General features: G+C 35.4%; 1 protein-coding gene across 8 annotated transcripts in view; it reads left to right on the plus strand.

The window, feature by feature from the left end:
* Window positions 1-18253, plus strand: part of DMXL1 (Dmx like 1) — a 135511-nt gene that overhangs the window by 16246 nt on the left and 101012 nt on the right. For 7 of the 8 annotated variants that reach the window (XM_045486595.1, XM_045486552.1, XM_045486566.1 and 4 more), the window contains exons 2-5: window positions 2248-2373; window positions 5058-5129; window positions 8446-8524; window positions 14648-14780. In XM_045486595.1, the coding sequence (XP_045342551.1) occupies window positions 2248-2373; window positions 5058-5129; window positions 8446-8524; window positions 14648-14780 (410 nt within the window). Of the gene's footprint in view, window positions 1-2247; window positions 2374-5057; window positions 5130-5303; window positions 5627-8445; window positions 8525-14647; window positions 14781-18253 lie in introns of those variants that run through there. The other variant, XM_045486603.1, reaches the window with a different exon arrangement.

Here is an 18253-nt window from a genome sequence, read left to right on the forward strand (position 1 = left end):
AACATACATGTTCATTCCAGTTAATGGAAACTAAAAAAATTTTGTTAACAAGTAGGGAAATCTAAATTGTAAACATTCAGAATTTGACACAATGTTTTGGGATACAGTGACAATCAGTACTTTATCAAAATTTAATAATGAGGGGAAAATCAGTTTCTAAAATATTAAGATATTTAGTGTGTTACAAATGAAAATTTTTCTTAAATTAGTTTTTGGAAATTATTCTTGCTAATAGTCTTGTGACAAGTCTTGTGTTCCGATAGTGGATGTTTATATCGTTTTACAGACCATCATGAGATTTTTTTGTTTGTTCACTGAGCCAAGATTTTCCCCTGTGTGACACTAGTGGAACCATACTTGATTGTCACTAATTTCTTCTAGGAAAATTCGGGCAAGCACAGTAACTAGGGAAGTCCTAATGGTGCCAGGGAAATAGCGCTAGGTCAAGAATCAAAAGCGATCAGGATTCTGAAGCCCATTCTGCCACTTAGAAGTTATGTCAGCCTATTAAGGCCTCATTTTCTTATCTGTAATGTGAGCATATTTATTTGTATGTTCTCTCAAATTTCTTTTCAAATACTTTTTGCTGGCAGGTACAGAAACATTGTGGCTTTGATAGGAATTAAGGTCATGAAGTATATATTAAGTATAATATTTTTTACATTAAGTAAGGTAAATGTGCAGGTGCAAAAGTGATGAGAAAGTAAATAATTGCTAATACTGTGAACTTATTTTTGGATGGGAAACAGTTTGTGATAAATGTTTTATTGTTAGTGTTATACTTCATGCTGGCTTATGTAGGTAAATTCTAGGAAGACAGCCACATAGTTTGTAACAGGAGAAACTCCCGTGATTTAAGAAGTTAAAGAAAGGATGCAAAATTAGTTCTGGTTGGAAGAGTTGTGCTAATTGTAAAAACTGAAAAGAGGTATAAAATGCTTGCCAGCAAGCCTTGAATGATACCTTTTTATTTGTTTGGCTGTGGTGGCTGTTTTTTGACGTAAGATACTTCATTTATTCCATAGGTGTTTATAAAGAAATCCTGTTAGAATTGGAGGATAGAGCAGAGAATAAGATATGCTGTATGCTCTATTTTTGTCTTGAAACTTAACTTGCAGCAATTGAAGTGGATAATAAGCAAGATACTTAAAAATTATGATAGGTGCTATGAAGAAGAATAAATAGTGGTGGGATGCAAAGTAATCAGAGACAGAGGGAACTGAGACCCGAATATTGAAAAAAAGCTAGCTAGACAAAGATCAGGCAGGAGAGAGGTGGATAAAACACACTGAGGTGGAAAAAGATTGGTATGCCCCTGGAACAGAAGGAAGGGCAATGTAGGGACGGGAGCCAAAAGAGGGAAGGAAACAGTAGCTTGAGATGGGTTTGGAGAGTTAGGATAATAATTTAGGGCATTGAACCATGGTAAGGAGTTGATTTATTCCATGTCCAGTGGATAAACTATTGAAGGGGTTTTTAAGCAGGGCAAATTACTTTCTTTAATAAACATTTTTAAGAGATGACTCTTAGGGGAGCTCAGCTCACTCACTTGATAGAACATGCAACTGTTGATCTTGGAGTCATGAGTTTGAGCCCCACGTTGGGTCTAGAGCCTACTTAAAAAAAAAAAAGAGATGACTGGGTGTGGAAAGGAATTAGAGGGAAGCAAGAATGGAAACAGTCTGACTATTAATAGTAGTATGGGGGGAGGTTCCTGAGTGGCTCAATCATTTGAGCATCTGACTCTTGATTTTCTGCTCAGGTCATGATCTCACGGTTCATGGGTTCGAACCCTGGGTGGGGTTCTGCGCTGACAGCACAGATCCTATTTGAGATTCTCTGTCTCCTTCTCTGTCTCATGAGAGATTCTCTGTCTCCCTCTCTCACTCATGCATGAGTGTGCCCACTCTCAAATTAAATAAACTTAAAAAAAAATAGTAGTGCAAGAGGTAGATGATGATAGTTTAGACCAGAGCAGTACCATTCATTAGTGATGAAGGAAGTGAACATTTTGCGAACAGGACTGACTGAATTTGCTGATGGGACTGAATATCAGAGGTAAAGGAAATATTCTTGAATTATACAGATTAAAAAACAAAACAAAACAGGATGTTTAAAATCACTCTGTTAAAACATAATATTAATGCCAGTATTGTACGTGATATATACTTTCTTCACAAGTTTATTCTTTTCATTTTCTTTCTTTCTTTCTCTCTTTCTTTCTTTTTTTCTTTTTTTTTTTTTTAGGCTTATGCATCTGGATGTGACATTGTTATACTGGGAAGTGATTTTGAAAGGTTACAAATAATCCCAGGAGCTAAACATGGAAATATTCAAGTAGGATGTGTAGACTGCTCAATGCAACAAGGCAAGGTTTGTAATCTTACAATGTGAGATTTGTGTTGAATATGGTTTTTGTCAAGATAATCTCCAAAGTATGTATTTCCTATTGAATGTGAAGCTTGCTTTGTTTCAGGGACAGTGTAGCTACAATTTTCTTTGACTCTCTAAGATGCATAGTAGAGAACAAAATTCTTGTTTCTCTCTGATGTGTCTTGGAGATTGTCAAGAATTCTGTTCTTACATAATTTCAAGTTATAGCATAATCTTTTCTGTGAACATTACCCATAGAACAGTTCTAAAGGTTACTTATTTAAAAATTGATTAGATTAAGGTAAAGGAATGACAATAAACCTTCAGTCTGTTTACACATAAACTACTGAGGAGAAATCATATGTTAGAGTCATTCTTCATTGTGCAGGTATCTCCTTGTAACTTCTGGATAAACTTTATACTAAAATGGAGATCAACTCTTCTAAAGTCCGTAGTTTTTCATCAATTTATTCCAAGTCTGTAAGAAAAATGAAAAATTTTGTTTGGACTTCTATTTGCATGTGAAAAGTAAAAAGTGACCTTGAAACAAGAAGAAGAACAACAACAAAAGAAACAGGTTATGATTCTGTATCAGGTGAAATATGGTTCTACATAGTAGCAGAATTGGTAGAGTCCTAGCTAGTAGGCAGTAGTGTATAGCTTAATATAGCACCATGTAGGCATAGGTGGCCAGGCCTAGGTATACTTGTAACTAGACTGGGCTAAACTGTGCAAATTTATTTAATTTTTTTGCTAGATATTTAAAATGTTATTTGCCTATATGATTCCACCAGAACATTTTGCGTGAGGAATCAAATGGACCCAATCTTTTTTTTTGTTTTTTAATCTAAGCATTTCTGATGAACCTGCCTGTCTGAAAAGTTACTTCTTAGGACATAGTTTAGAGATACTTATGGTAGAATAAGTTTTGACTCTTGAAATCTTTACCTGTTTCTTTGACTGGTCTTCTTTGTTATTCCTAGGTCCCTTACCTTTGTAGTTACAAGTGTTTCTCACCTATCTTTCTTTTGTTCACAACTTTCATTCTTACTACATTACGAAAATGATCTTTATTATGGAATGTTGAAAATCCTTGAGACTTCCCCCCCCCCTTCATGTTTGTTTGATCTCCAGCTTTGTAGTTCTATAATCTTCATTATTGTGTAAAAACTTGATTAAACCATCTGGACTCAAACAGACCTAGTTAATGTTGGAAATCTCATTTTAATAACTTCACATATGATTTATATTTTCATGAGATCCTATATTACATGACAGTCCAGGTTAAACTGGTTATTTGGTTTTATAGTCATTTTCATAAAGGGCAAATTTCCTTTGTGTCACAGATCTTAGTACAATTAAATGACTCCTTATGATATCAGGAAGAAAATGTGTAGGTTATGAAACTTGGAGATTTCTGTTTGCCTTTAAGAAGGAAATGCTGCTTAATACTGTAGACATCTAGTATTTTAGCATTACTGTTTTGTTTTCCTCTGTAGTACTAGCAGATTAATTTTCATGAGAATATTCATCTGCATTTATCTGACTCATTTGCTTAGAACATTCTTAGCTTCCCAGTACCTTGGGAAAGTTCAAATCGTTCACCTTGGCCTGAGGCCCTGTACAACCTGGATTGGATGTACCTTTTTGGATGTGTGTCCTTTATTCTGTTATAAGGGACACTCTGTTCCATCTGGGCTAGTAGATATCTTCAAGCATACATTGTCTCTTCTAGTGTTTATACTTGTGTTCATACTTGTGTTATACCCTGCTTCTACACTGAATATTCCTTTCTCTTTGAAACCCTACCCATACTTAAAAGCTCAAACTAAATACTTCCTTGCAGACCGACTGATTGCAGATGATTTCTGTATCCTATGAACCTTGCAGAACACTTAAAAAGAGCCATTGAAAGTCTTTTTCCATTGGATATTACATCCTCATTACTTACTCCCCTCTTCTCTAGATTGATTATATGTTCTTATTTTTGTCCCTCATTCATTCTTTGTATCTATCAATCTCATTTCTGATACTTCACTGTTCTTCATTTGTGGCTCACTCAAGCTATTAACAGTAGCCACCTTATAAAATAGAGCCATTGACTAAAAGAGTAAATTATAAAGATACCAAATAAAATAGAGTATTGAAAAAATGCATTTCTTGGAGAGTTCACAAAGGAATAGATCTAAGTTTTATTTTTAAAAGGCTACATACACATACAGTGACAGAATTTTGAACTTTAAAGAGATAACCTAGAAATTGAGTTTTAAGTCTGATTTCCACTTGACAAGGAATACATAAGTACATTTTTTTTTCTATGAGGAAGGGAATTAATATTTACCATGCATCTTATAATTATATGCTAGATATTTTATAGCCGTTGTTTTAATCCTCCAACTAATTCCATTAGGAAGATAGTATTATGCATATTATACATAAAGATAAATAGATAGAGATACTAAGATGCAAAGAGATTAACTTGCTAGTTACCTAGTTGGTAAGTGACAGTACTAGAATTCTGATTTGTGTATGGTGGTCTCTTAAAACTGACATTTCAAGTATTGATGAATGAAATTGTGTTGGTGGGGGGCTTATTTTAAGTTATATTATTAATTTGTTTTGCTCTTTTGATTCATAAGTAAGTTAACATATCCATAAGTTTTCTTTATTTTTCTTTTTAAAAGATTGCAGCATCCTATGGAAATGTTATCTCTGTGTTTGAACCAGTTAACCTACCGAAGCAAAAGAAAAATTTGGTCAGTAATTTATCATTTTTCTTTTAGGAATTGAAATGTCTTGAGTATTCAAAGACAGTGTTTTTTAAGGGTGTAGAATCAGAGTGATCATCAAATAAATCAGTATAAATTATACCATAATTGTAGATACATGTTAAATGCCACTTCCATATTTAAAATATGTTTTAAATCTTGGGTTGAAGTAGAATTAAACTAAATTGTGTTGATGAATTGCCTGAAAATACTTTTTTTCTTCTGATGTTTTTCTTTTATAATAAATATTTCAAGAGTCAACAGCTTTAAGTTTGGCACTTCATTTATTGCTAGTGGCAAACACCATTATGTAGATGGGGTGACTGTTTTGTTTTTGGTTTTTATTATCTACTTTTATGTAGTTTCTCTGCTGTTTCTTGTGTATTTTGTTCTTAAAGTTACATGTTTTAATTGCAGAGTCTTAACATATCTCCAGGGCTTATTTTTTTGCACTTACTATGTTTGTGTAATATAACTGTTAACAGGTCAGTAAATGTTTTTCTTTATAGAGAAACTGTATTCAGAAATAGTTCTGAAAGCTGGTTAAAACAATATTTCATAAGTACAAAGGTTATGTAGTAAATTTCTTGGGTGCTTGAATGCCCTAGAAACAATAGACCAGCTTATTTTACCCATTTCCACTGAAGATTAAACTCGTGATTTAAGTCCTATGAAAGAGGATCACCAAAGTATGGTCTTAAGAGCACTGCTTGCTTGCTTTCTCTGCTGCTTTCTAGCCATTTGATCCTAAGCAAGTCATTCTTACGAGGCTCTTTGATCAATTCTGAAATTGGCTAATAGCGATTCATTCTTTGTGGGAATATTGTAATGATGACATGATGTCAGAAACTGTGCAGAAGTATGTTAAATGTAAAGAATTGAGGTGTTTTAATAATAGACATACCTTTGAGTATTTTTCATTTCATTTTCACTTAGCTCCTTAGTATCTTACAAATTCCCTCTGACTTAGTATGACAGCTGTTATTTCTTTTTTATAAGTTAAGACAACAGAGGCCCAAAGAAAATAAGTTAGTTAACCAGTGAAACAGCTGCTGAGCCACAGAACTAAGTAAAACTAGCTGTATTGATTCCTACGTGTGGACTTTCTTTTCCCTACCTTGTGTTAATGAAAAATATTTTCTTTAGGTTAACTGATACTCACTTTAAAACTTCCCGGGGGGCGCCTGGGTGGCTTGGTGGGTTAAGCATCCGACTTCGGCTCAGGTCATGATCTCACGGTCCGTGAGTTCGAGCCCCGCGTCGGGCTCTGTGCTCATGGTTCGGAGCCTGGAGGCTGTTTCAGATTCTGTGTCTCCCTCTCTCTCTGCCCCTCCCCTGTTCATGCTCTGTCTCTCTCTATCTCAAAAATAAATAAACGTTAAAGATTAAAAAAAAAAAAAAAAAAAACTTCCCGGAAGGAGAATCCACAGTTCTCCCCTGATTTATATTTGTGTTGTGTTACCAAATGAATCCAATATTAGAAGCCCTAATAACCTGTGAATTAGTAATTGAAAGTAGTAAAAATAAAAGGGATTGCTCTGCTCGGGATGATATATTTCAAGTAATATTCCATAAATATTTATTGAATGAGATAACTGACTTTAAAAAAATCAGTTATGTTAAAATACCTTTATCAGTAAGGGTAGAATCAGGAATTTTAGTTTTTGCCCATTTTCTCATGTACTGGTTATAATTGTTTAATATATTGTTAAAAAGTCAGTAAGAAGAAGTTGGTTTATTGGTAGGCAACCCTGACTGCAGAAAGGGTAAAAAACAACAACAACAAAAACAAACAAACAAAAAACCTTGATGTGTAAGGGAAAAACTGGATCAAATAGAAAAATGGACTTTGGAAGGTACATAGAATCTGTAATTCCTGGGTATAGTGTAAGAGAATCTGTAGATCCTCATAAAAAAGACACTATTTCCTTTTCTTTGTGCATTCTGGAATATTCTTTTAAGGTGGTGTTTCTTCATGGGAAGACAACTTCAGAATCACTAGCTGGTCCATGTATCCATTCTGCCCTCGGGATTTCTAAATCTGTAGGTGTGGGGTTGTGCCTGGGCACTTCTGTGTCTGGTTCTAGAGAGGGTTCTGACGTGCACTATGATCAAAAGCCATTCCTGCAAGGCAGTGTTTCATAAAAGCATATTCTGCAGGCCACCTGTATCAGAATCACCTGGGGCATTGATTTAAAGTACAGATTCCTCATTTTGGATTTTTTGAGCCCAAACCTTTGGATGTGCATCTCAGAAATCTGAATTTTTTTTTATTTTTATTTAAAAAAAATTTTTTTTTTCAACGTTTATTTATTTTTGGGACAGAGAGAGACAGAGCATGAACAGGGGAGGGGCAGAGAGAGAGGGAGACACAGAATCGGAAACAGGCTCCAGGCTCTGAGCCATCAGCCCAGAGCCCGACGCGGGGCTCGAACTCACGGACCGTGAGATCGTGACCTGGCTGAAGTCGGACGCTTAACCGACTGCGCCACCCAGGTGCCCCTCAGAAATCTGAATTTTAAGTAAACATCTCAGGTTATTGTACTAAAGTATGAAAACCACTACATTAAAAGATCATTTATGGGTCTCAATCTTTTTGAGGTTAGTGAAATCAACTTAGTAGGCCATAGCCTGAATTTAAAAGAAAATGAGGTAAAATAGAAGATGTTACCGTGCATCACATGTAGTAAGGGGGTAAACTTAGATTGCATTTATGTCTGTTTGTGTTTTGGGCCCTATTGCAACATACATTTCTTAATGGCCTACAGGTAAAAAAGTTTGAAAAGTATTGCTTTCAGAAATGATAATGTCATAAATTATGTAATATAATGGAAGTGTTTCATTTCTTACTCTGAATTTTCACACATACCTTATGATCTCAGGTGAGGGTGAAACATTAAAAGAGAAGGAAGCCTCAGATAGCACAGACACAGACAAATTTAAAGTTAAACCTTTGTAACTATTATAATAATATGATAAACATTGTAATTTTAAAAGTCTGAGGTTAAAGAGAATGTTCTCCAACGTGGCATATAGTTACTGGTTGTTTATGCTGAAGACAAACTTTTTTGGACCTCCATGAATGAGTATTCATTCTCTCGCTCTTCCATTGCATATTTCTTATTCTTGACTGAATTGAACATTTTCTTCTCCTTCAAAATGACTGCATGGTCGATTGTACCTCAAAGAAAATGACTTGATGTGTTACTATGAATAATAAGTGATAATAATAAATGAATGTATATATTTGACAGAAAAACACTGCCCATAATAGTTGGCTAAATGACTTCTTTTTTAATTTTAGGAATTATATAGTCAATGGCAGAAAAGTGGCCAATTTTTTCTGGAATCAATAGCGCACAACATAACTTGGGATCCTGCAGGTAAGAACACAAGCAGGATTAACTGAAATGAAATAACAGTACCACTTGTTTGGGCTGTTTCCTTTATTACTTTCATGTATTTCAGTTCTGCTCTGTGTGAGATTGTGTGGAGTAAAAAGTAAGTAAAACATTATGTTCTTTTAGAGCTTATACTGAAATAAACACAAATACTGTAATAGTGTCTACCTATGGTAGGAATACCTGTTGATTTGGGAAGGAGACATTAATTCTGTCTGGAGAATCAAAGTTTGATTGAAGAGGAGCTTTTTGACCGGTCAGGAGGTAGATTTTTAGCATTGAGAGCGGGGATAGATGAGAAGAGACAAAAAGAAGGGAATTCTAAGAAGAGGTCATGTATGTATGTATCACTTACCTACCTCTGCATTTAAAAAAAAAAAAAAAAAAAAAAAAAAATCCCAAAGCAGTTTTTATCAGTCCATTGCCGTGGGCAAAGGCCCAGAAAAAGAAAGCATTAGATACATTCTGTTAATAGGACTTTGAAGCTGGAGTGAGTCTGGTGATAAGGAGATGAGATTGCAACATATTGTGGAAGGTCTTTAAAGTCATGTGAAGGTATCTGAATTTAATTCTTTTTGACTGTCCAAAAAACTGTTACAGGTTTTTGAAGTGCCTCAAGACAAGCTAAGATTTATGGTTTTCCAGGTTTATCTGGTAGCAGTAAGTTAGAAGGGTCAGAGTCTGGAGGAAGAGGGGGATAAATATATTTATAGTTACCTTTGCAAAGTATGGATTCACAGTAGTCTGAATGAGAAATAAGAATTTATTTCACTGTCTTTAATGTAATTGGTGCTTAATTAATGTTGAATGACTAATGCAAGGAATACATAGATCTGAAATGCACGGGCGGTAGAATTGATATTACTTGGCAGTTGGATTTTAGATTCTTTTGAGAATATCTGCCCAGAAGAACAGTGATACGTAGGAGTTACAGATAGTGGAACATACGTTTTGTTTGGACATGGGGAATTTGACATGCTTATCGTGTCATGTAGCGATATCCAAAAGATAGACGTTTCTAGAATATAAGAAAGAAGTTCTTTTTGAAACAGAACTAAAAAATCATCAGTTTAGAGATAAGATAGTTTACATTTTAATACAGTAGTTGAAATGGCTGAGAAAAAATGTTTATTAGAAAACTTTGGAAATTACTTTAGGAGATAAAAGAGATTATCTTTGAGATACTTTTTTTTTTTTTTAATTTTTAAAAAAAAAAATTTTTTTTTTTTTTCAACGTTTATTTATTTTTGGGACAGAGAGAGACAGAGCATGAACGGGGGAGGGGCAGAGAGAGGGAGACACAGAATCGGAAACAGGCTCCAGGCTCCGAGCCGTCAGCCCAGAGCCTGACGCGGGGCTCGAACTCACGGACCGCGAGATCGTGACCTGGCTGAAGTCGGACGCTTAACCGACTACGCCACCCAGGCGCCCCTGAGATACTTTTTTAAAATCATTGTTTTAAAATGTTTTTTCTTATAAGGTTAGAGGATTGATGCTTACTAGCTGGTAATCTATGTGTATATATTATACATACAGTGGAGAGAGATCAGACCTGGGTTCACATTTGACATTTCATTTAGTACAGCACTTGGTGTATAACTCAATTGTTACTATAGTGAGACTTATGTCCCAGTTAATGCCTGTTGTTCTCATATGATAATAGTGTCACCTTCTACTCTAACAAAAGTTCCTATTTGAATGATACACTATATGGTTACTCTCTTATAGCCCTACAGTCTATTATAATTATTAGTTTACATGGTTTAAATTTTTGGTTAGATAGAGCTGAGACTATTTTATTTAGTATGTTTTTATCTTTAGGGGCCCATCATATATTAGGTTTTCAATAAATGTTCACATATTTGACTGTAAGTTTTGTTATCATGAAAAAAAAGTACTTAACAGATGAAGAATGGTTAACTCACTTAGAAATTAAGGTAATAACCTATTTCACAAGGTAGTTTTTTAATGATAAGGTATAGCAGTGTATCTGAAAGTACTTGGTATATAAGAGCCCTCTAAAAATATTGTTAGCAGGTAAACTAGCTACTTGAGGTGTCAGACTACTAACTTCAATAAAAACATTTAACAATTGAGTGATTTTTTTTTAAATTTTTTTTAACATTTTTATTTATTATTGACAGATAAAGAGCATGAGCAGGGGAGGGGTAGAGAGAGGGGAGACACAGAATCTGAGGTAGGCTCCAGGCTTTGAGCTGTCAGCACAGAGCTCAATGCAAGGCTTGAACTCACCAACTGTGAGATCATGACGTGAGCCAAAGTTGGTCACTTAACCAACTGAGCCACCCAGGCGCCCCTTGAGTGATACGTCTTTAGTAATAACATAATAGTTGCTTGGATATTCTGTACCATTGGTTTATCAATACTAATGCTTCAGAGGATAGTATTAATATTAAATTGCTCTAAAATCAGCATTAGAGAGTAGTATTAAAAGATAATTACTTGGCACCTGGGTGGCTCAGTCGGTTCAACTCTTGATTTTGGCTCAGGTCATGATGGGGGCTGGGCAGTCATGAGATGGGGCTCCATGTTGAGTGTGGAGCCTGCTTAAGATCCTCTCTCTCTCTCTCTCTCTCTCTCTCTCTCTCTCTCTCTTTCTCTCTCTTCCTGACCCTCTCTCCTGCTCTCTCTCTGTCTCTCTAAAAAATAAAGGAAAATAAAAGACAGTTACTTATTTTCCTAGCATACCTAGTAGTGACTTGACAACAGCTCATGACCATTATCTCTTTAATTGTGATCGAATTATTTTTCTTTTTACAATTGAAAAGTTTAAAATTTAATGGTTTGGTTGAGAAACGGGTTATTGTAATAAATAATTGGGAACAATTAGTTTATTTTTGCAAGTGAACTTTATAAACAGATTGTAAATATTTTAAGTGAAATATTAGCATTTTTGTTCTGACCAGTATTTACTTACTATTTGCTAGGTATTCGGATATAAAGAAATTTTTCCAGATGCCATTACTAAACTGACTATAGTGCTTTTGTGTTTTCTCCAGATCCACTATTGCATCCAGCTTAAATCATGAGGTTTTCTCTTTAAGATTTTTTTTTGCCTTTTTTCCTACTTTAATATTCATACCTCCACCCTTTGTGTTCAAAGCAATATACTGTATTATACATTAGCTATCTTTGTATCATTCCATAACTGGGATTAATTATTTTGTATTTTATATTAATTTCTTAATCCTTCATGGGATACCTTAATTTCTTTTTTTTTTTAATATATGGAATTTATTGTCAAATTGGTTTCCATACAACACCCAGTGCTCATCCCAAAAGATGCCCTCTTCAATATCCATCACCTACCCTCCCCTACCTCCCACCCCCCATCATCCCTCAGTTTGTTCTCAGTTTTTAAGAGTCTCTTATACTACCTTAATTTCAACTTCAGTTTATGTTTAAGAAAACTTGTAAAAACCAAACTCATACATAAATAAGGGGATTGGCGGTTGCCAGAGGCTGGAGTTGAGGGGTGGTTACAATATGTGAAGGTGGTCACAAGGTGCAAGCTTGGAGTTATAAAATAAATAAGTCCTGGGGATGTAATGTACAGCATGGTGACCTTAGTTAACAATACCATATTGTATATTTGAAAGTTGCTAAGAGTAGATTTTAAAAGTTCTTGCATCACAAGAAAGAAATTGTAACCAATGTATGGTGATGGATGTAGGCTCGATTTACTGTGGTGACCATTTTGCAGTATATGCAAATATCAGGTCATTCATTATATTGTACACCTGAAATTAATACAGTGTTATTTTTCAGTTATAAATTAAAAAAAAAAAAAACTGGTGTCCATTGGTGAACTAAGCAGTTGAATAATAACTAAATTTTTTTTCTTTTTTTTTCAATATATGAAATTTATTGTCAAATTGGTTTCCATACAACACCCAGTGCTCATCCCAAAAGGTGCCCTCCTCAATACCCATCACCCACCCCACCACCCCCCATCAACCCTCAGTTTGTTCTCAGTTTTTTTTTTTTGTTTTTTTTTTTAATTTTTTTTTTTTTTCAACGTTTATTTATTTTTGGGACAGAGAGAGACAGAGCATGAACGGGGGAGGGGCAGAGAGAGAGGGAGACACAGAATCGGAAACAGGCTCCAGGCTCTGAGCCATCAGCCCAGAGCCCGACGCGGGACTCGAACTCACGGACCGCGAGATCGTGACCTGGCTGAAGTCGGACGCTTAACCGACTGCGCCACCCAGGCGCCCCGGTTCTCAGTTTTTAAGAGTCTCTTATGCTTTGGCTCTCTCCCACTCTAACCTCTTTTTTTTTTTTTTTTTTTCTTCCCCTCCCCCATGGGTTTCTGTTAAGTTTCTCAGGATCCACATAAGAGTGAAAACGTATGGTATCTGCCTTTCTCTGTATGGCTTATTTCACTTAGCATCACACTCTCCAGTTCCATCCACGTTGCTACAAAGGGCCATATTTTGTTCTTTCTCATTGCCCTGTGGTACTCCATTGTGTATATAAACCACAATTTCTTTATCCATTCATCAGTTGATGGACATTTAGGCTCTTTCCATAATTTGGCTATTGTTGAGAGTGCTGCTATAAACATTGGGGTACAAGTGCCCCTATGCATCAGTACTCCTGTATCCCTTGGGTAAATTCCTAGCAGTGCTAATAATAACTAAATTTAAATGAAATTCCTCATTGGTGCTTTCTAAGCTGTTTGTGAGACCTTCCACCCTGTTGCTGCTATTTATTGAGCTTCTGCTAAGCCCACTAGCCTGTGCATCACGGTTATATGTACGATACTAGCCTGTGCCTCACGGTTATACATACGATACCATTATAGCTGATCTGTACACACTTCTGATTTTATAGATGAGAAGAAAATTGAGGCTCAGAGTTTGCCCAAGATTAAATTCACATAACTAATTAAGTGACTTACTTAGGATGTAGACACAGGGATTTCTGGTCAACAGTCTGTTTTGTCACAAACCCACTTTCCTTGAAATAGAGTGATCTTTATGGGGAGACACAAATCCATAGTCCTTATTTGCTAAAGTGAATTCCTTATTTTTTTTCAACTTTTTGATCACAGTTGTGTCTCTTCCTGTGTGTTCTTTGTTTGGATGACAACACAGTCTTCTGCTCAACTTCCCAAGTTGGGATTTTTCCTTGAAACCTTTTGTATCTTCTGTTTTTTAGTTGATGTCAAGCCTTGAAAATTCTGCTTTTGAAATGGCTTTCAAATCCTTGCTTCTTAGTTTAGTATTTGATTCAGATCCTCATGATTTCCTTTGTGTATTATTATAGTCAATTAACCAGGTTTCCCTGTGTGTTTTCTCTAATCTCATCCATCTCTAGCCTTTTTTTTAAAGAATCTTTACCTTTGTGTACTGGAGCCTTTGAAAGCATGGTGAAAATTAAGGATTATCTTTCTAGAAAAATGTACATACTTTACATATAACTTTTGCATATTGTCTCAGTGCAGGGAGGTTTACAAGGTTTACGAGGCCTCTTCAAGTCCATCTGTTGATATCTGCCCATCCTACTTAGACTCCTTCTTCTAAAATACAGATCCACTTATGTAACCTCTCCACACTTAACACTCCCAACTAATTGTAACTAATTATAACCAGATGCCTTATAAACTTCAAAAATGCTTTGGTCTCTGACCAGAATTTTTTCCAAGTCTTCTGTGCACCTTATTCTTTAACCATAAACCAGATTATAAATCATTCTTGGGAATATATTTGAACTTGCATGAATTCATGCCTCTCTTCACAGAATGTCTCTACCAGAATGTGAAATCGTCTTGAAAAAGGACAGTTTTCATTTGTCATTGTGTTCCCCGTCAGTGGCTAGCACAGTGCCTGGTACAAAGAAGATGCTCATTAAATGTTTTTTAAATGAAAGATTACATGATCTCTTCCCTATTTTCCCCAAACTGCTTCAACAGAATTAAAATACACCCTCACTCCCTCTCCCCGCAAATGTTTTGGTTATTTAACTTTTTTAGAAGTTGAGTTGTTTTTATAGTATTATATGAGACTCTTAACCATGTAACTTAACTCATTAATTAAATACCTAAATAATAAATGGTGAATAATGTATATATATTTTTAGGCAATCGTCTTTTAACTGGTTCTAGCTGTTTGCAACTGTGGTCCAATGCTAACTTGGAGAAGCCAACTGAAGATGAAAATCCAGATAAAACAGATCTTAATTTGGGGGACTGGAGATGCATTTGGCATTGCAAGTAAGCAATTAATTAGGGGATTAAAGTGATAAAACTGTTCATGTGGGTTTTGTTATAAATGCATTTTAGTTTCTGTGAAACTACACAACATTAAAAGTATTGATTTTTTATTCTGCAACAGGTCTTTTCATAAATACAGAGGATTCACTATTTCCCATAGTGAATCTATAGATCCAGTTTTTTTTTTAATTATTGAATAAAACACCTATGGAGAAACATAGAAAATGTGTTAAACCTGTAGGATGATCATTAAATAGAAACTTGCTAAATTCTACCAAAGGAGACAGAGACACTTTCCATGCTTTTGACTAGAAGTTTTCCTGTCGTGAAGAAGTATATTTTTCCTAAGTTACTTTATGTATTGAATATAATCCTTGTCAAAATCCCATTGGAATTTCTACTTTTGAGCATAGTTCTAAACTTGTTTTAACAGGTTAAATATGGGAAAATCAGGAAAATTCTGTAAGAAGTAAAATAGTGAAGATAGCATAGAAAAATGAATTCTAAAGCTAGAGCTGGTCTAGCAGTTTGTTGTTGATGTAGGAACAGATTAGGGTCCAGAATTAGGCCCAATTACACATGGAGATTCAGTATATTAGGTGTCATTTTATATCAGTGGGTAAACTTGGTAACTCTGTGGAGAAGAAAATGAAATTAGAGTACGTTTCATGCCTCACACCACAATAAGTGTCAAAAGAGGGAAACCTTGAATTTCTACACAATGAACCAAATACTAGAAGAAAATACAGGAGAATTTTTTTATTTTAGAATTACAGTGTCCATTATGGTAGCAGCTAGCGATATACCACTTTTGAGCACTCGAAATGTGGCTAGTCTGAATTGACTGTGCTGTAAGTATAAAATACACGCTGGATTTCAAGAACTTAGCACAAAGGAAAAAAATGTAAAATATCCAGTTAATTTTTTTTTATTGATTACATGTTGAAATGATAGTAGTTTTAATATATTAACTTAAATAAAATAATTTCACCTGTTTCTTACTACTTTTTAAAATGTGGCTACTAGGAAATTTAACATTTGATGTTTATGTTCTGTCACTGTTTCAGGATAAATGCTGCTTTAGATGAGGGAAAGACCTTCTAGGTATAATACCAGAACTAGAAACTGAAAGGAAAGGAAAGGAAAACATCAATATTTGTTGACCATATCAATAACAAAATTCTATAAAGCAAACAGACCACACGGAATATAAAAAGTTGAGGAAAGTATTTGCAATTTGGAGTTAATGCTTTTTTAAAAAAGAGGTCTTAAAAATTAATATCTCTGTAGTAAACAAAAATAGACAAGTGAAAAATTTTAAATGGTAGTACATATGAATAATAAGCAAATTAAGTAAGAGTTGATGGACTTCAAAATCTAAAAATGAGAAATATCCAGAAAGAAGAGGATGAATAATACCTACTATTAGTGAGTGTTTGGAAAACAGGTACTCTTAAATCCTCTTTAAGGGAGTGCATTGGTATTTTTCTAAAGAGCAATTTGGAAGTATGAATCAACAGGCTTAATTTTTATACCCTGAGATAGTAACTCCACATTACATTCATTCATGCAGCAATTATTTGCTGAGTGTTTATCATGTTTGAGGCAGTGGTAGAAGTGCTTGGAATATAGATAGCAGTGACCAGGTAGGGACCGAGACTACCAACCAGTAAACCAGTATGACACAATGTTAAGTGGCATTCTTCCTGAGTCCGTTTTATATGAAACAGGAAGAGAACTATATGAGATACCAAATAGAGAGTAAGGCAGACCTGGTATATAGAGTTTAGAAAGATTTCAGGAGAGTTGGTTCCATATATTTTGTACCCTTCGGCTAGATTGTGAGTTTTAAAAAGTCTTAACATGGAGAGGGAGTAGGACTTTGCAAAGAAAATTCTTTAGAGACAGTTGTCTTTGCTCTGGAGTCTTCCATGTAAAGTGGGGGAGAGGGGAGCAGCAAAGTGTTATATTGCCTTTTCAGGGCTTCCATGGGTTGAACTGAGAATTTGAAATGTGTTTTGTGCTTTTGGTAGAGGGGAAGAATCTTAAGTTAATTCAAGATTAGAGTCTACGGTGATAACTTGGACTAGACATACTATGTATTTGGGATGGTTATTTAATTAAGCAGAAAAGCCATGGGACTCAGGTTTCAATTTAGGAGCAGCTGATGATTACACTGACTGGAACACATTTAAACATTGAGCTTGATCACATTCCTTTTGTGATGTGTTTAAAACCCGTTAAACACGTTAGATGAAGATCAGTAGTATGATAGAGAAAACTAAGGTAAAAGGAAGAAGAGTAGAGGTGACTTTTGAGTGTAGACCTGAAGGAAATGAGGGAGCAAGGTGTGTGGGGATATCTCTGGGAGAAGAATCTTGGAGGCAGAGTGAACATTCACTGCAGACTTTGGTAGAAGTGTGCTTAGCTTGTGGCTGGAATAAAGTGAACAAGGTCAGGGAGTTTGCTTAGAGGTTATTGTGAGGGTTTGCCTTTTGTGCTGAGTTGGGAAGCTCTTGAGAATTTTGAGCAGAGGGAGCATTGAGAACTGATTCCTTTTTAAAAGGGACTGCCTTAGCTTTTTTGAGAAGACCTGGACAGAGGTCACACTCCTGGAGATGATTGCAATGGAGATCAGGCACTTTTAATGATTTGTTTTAAGAATATCTTTAGAATTAGCCAGATCCATAGAAATGTGTATACAAGGATGTTCATTGCACCACTTACTTTGTAGCAGCAGAAATGAGAAAACGGTGGTGAAAAATTATTTTAAGGCAGTGCATATATGCGTAATAGAATAACATAGCCAGTAAAATAATGCAGATCTCTACACATTATTATGCAAACGTGTTCTTTACATACTTTAAAATAGATAAATGTTACAAAGCAAACTGTAATGTAATATGACCTCACTCTCCATCCTCTCCTCCCCTATATCCTCCCAAAGAAAGTAGACAGAGGAGGAGGGTGGAGAGATGGGTCTAGAAGTCTGTGCATTAGAATGTTAGCAGTGGTTTTGCCTGGGAATGGGTGTCGTGGTGAAACTGTAGATGATTTCATTTTCTTCTTTTCATATATATGTAGCAATACTTTCTGTTACGTAGCTATTACATTTAAGATTAAGAAAAAAGTTACTTTAATTTGGAAGGAAGTGTGACAGAATTCCTCTTTGGCCTGCTTTACAAATAAATTTGAGGTGAATCTAAGCACAAAATTGGGTAAAGAAAAGGAAGGCAATGACAGTGAGGGTTGTCTTGAGATCAGCATAAGTGCGTAGCCAGAAGGGAAGGCAATGACGTGAAATGAGCCAAAGTTCATCAGAGAAGAAAAGGCAAGTGTGCACCAAGTGCATAGGCAAAGCTGGCAGGCTTCCCTCATGCGTGCAAGTCCCCCAGTAACCCACACGTAATCTTCAATGAGGTAAATGCCACCTTAAGGGAGATTTCATTTCAAAATACTAATTTATTGTCCAT

Source organism: Leopardus geoffroyi, chromosome A1, assembly GCF_018350155.1.
Source record: "Leopardus geoffroyi isolate Oge1 chromosome A1, O.geoffroyi_Oge1_pat1.0, whole genome shotgun sequence".
Classification (NCBI taxonomy): domain Eukaryota; kingdom Metazoa; phylum Chordata; class Mammalia; order Carnivora; family Felidae; genus Leopardus; species Leopardus geoffroyi.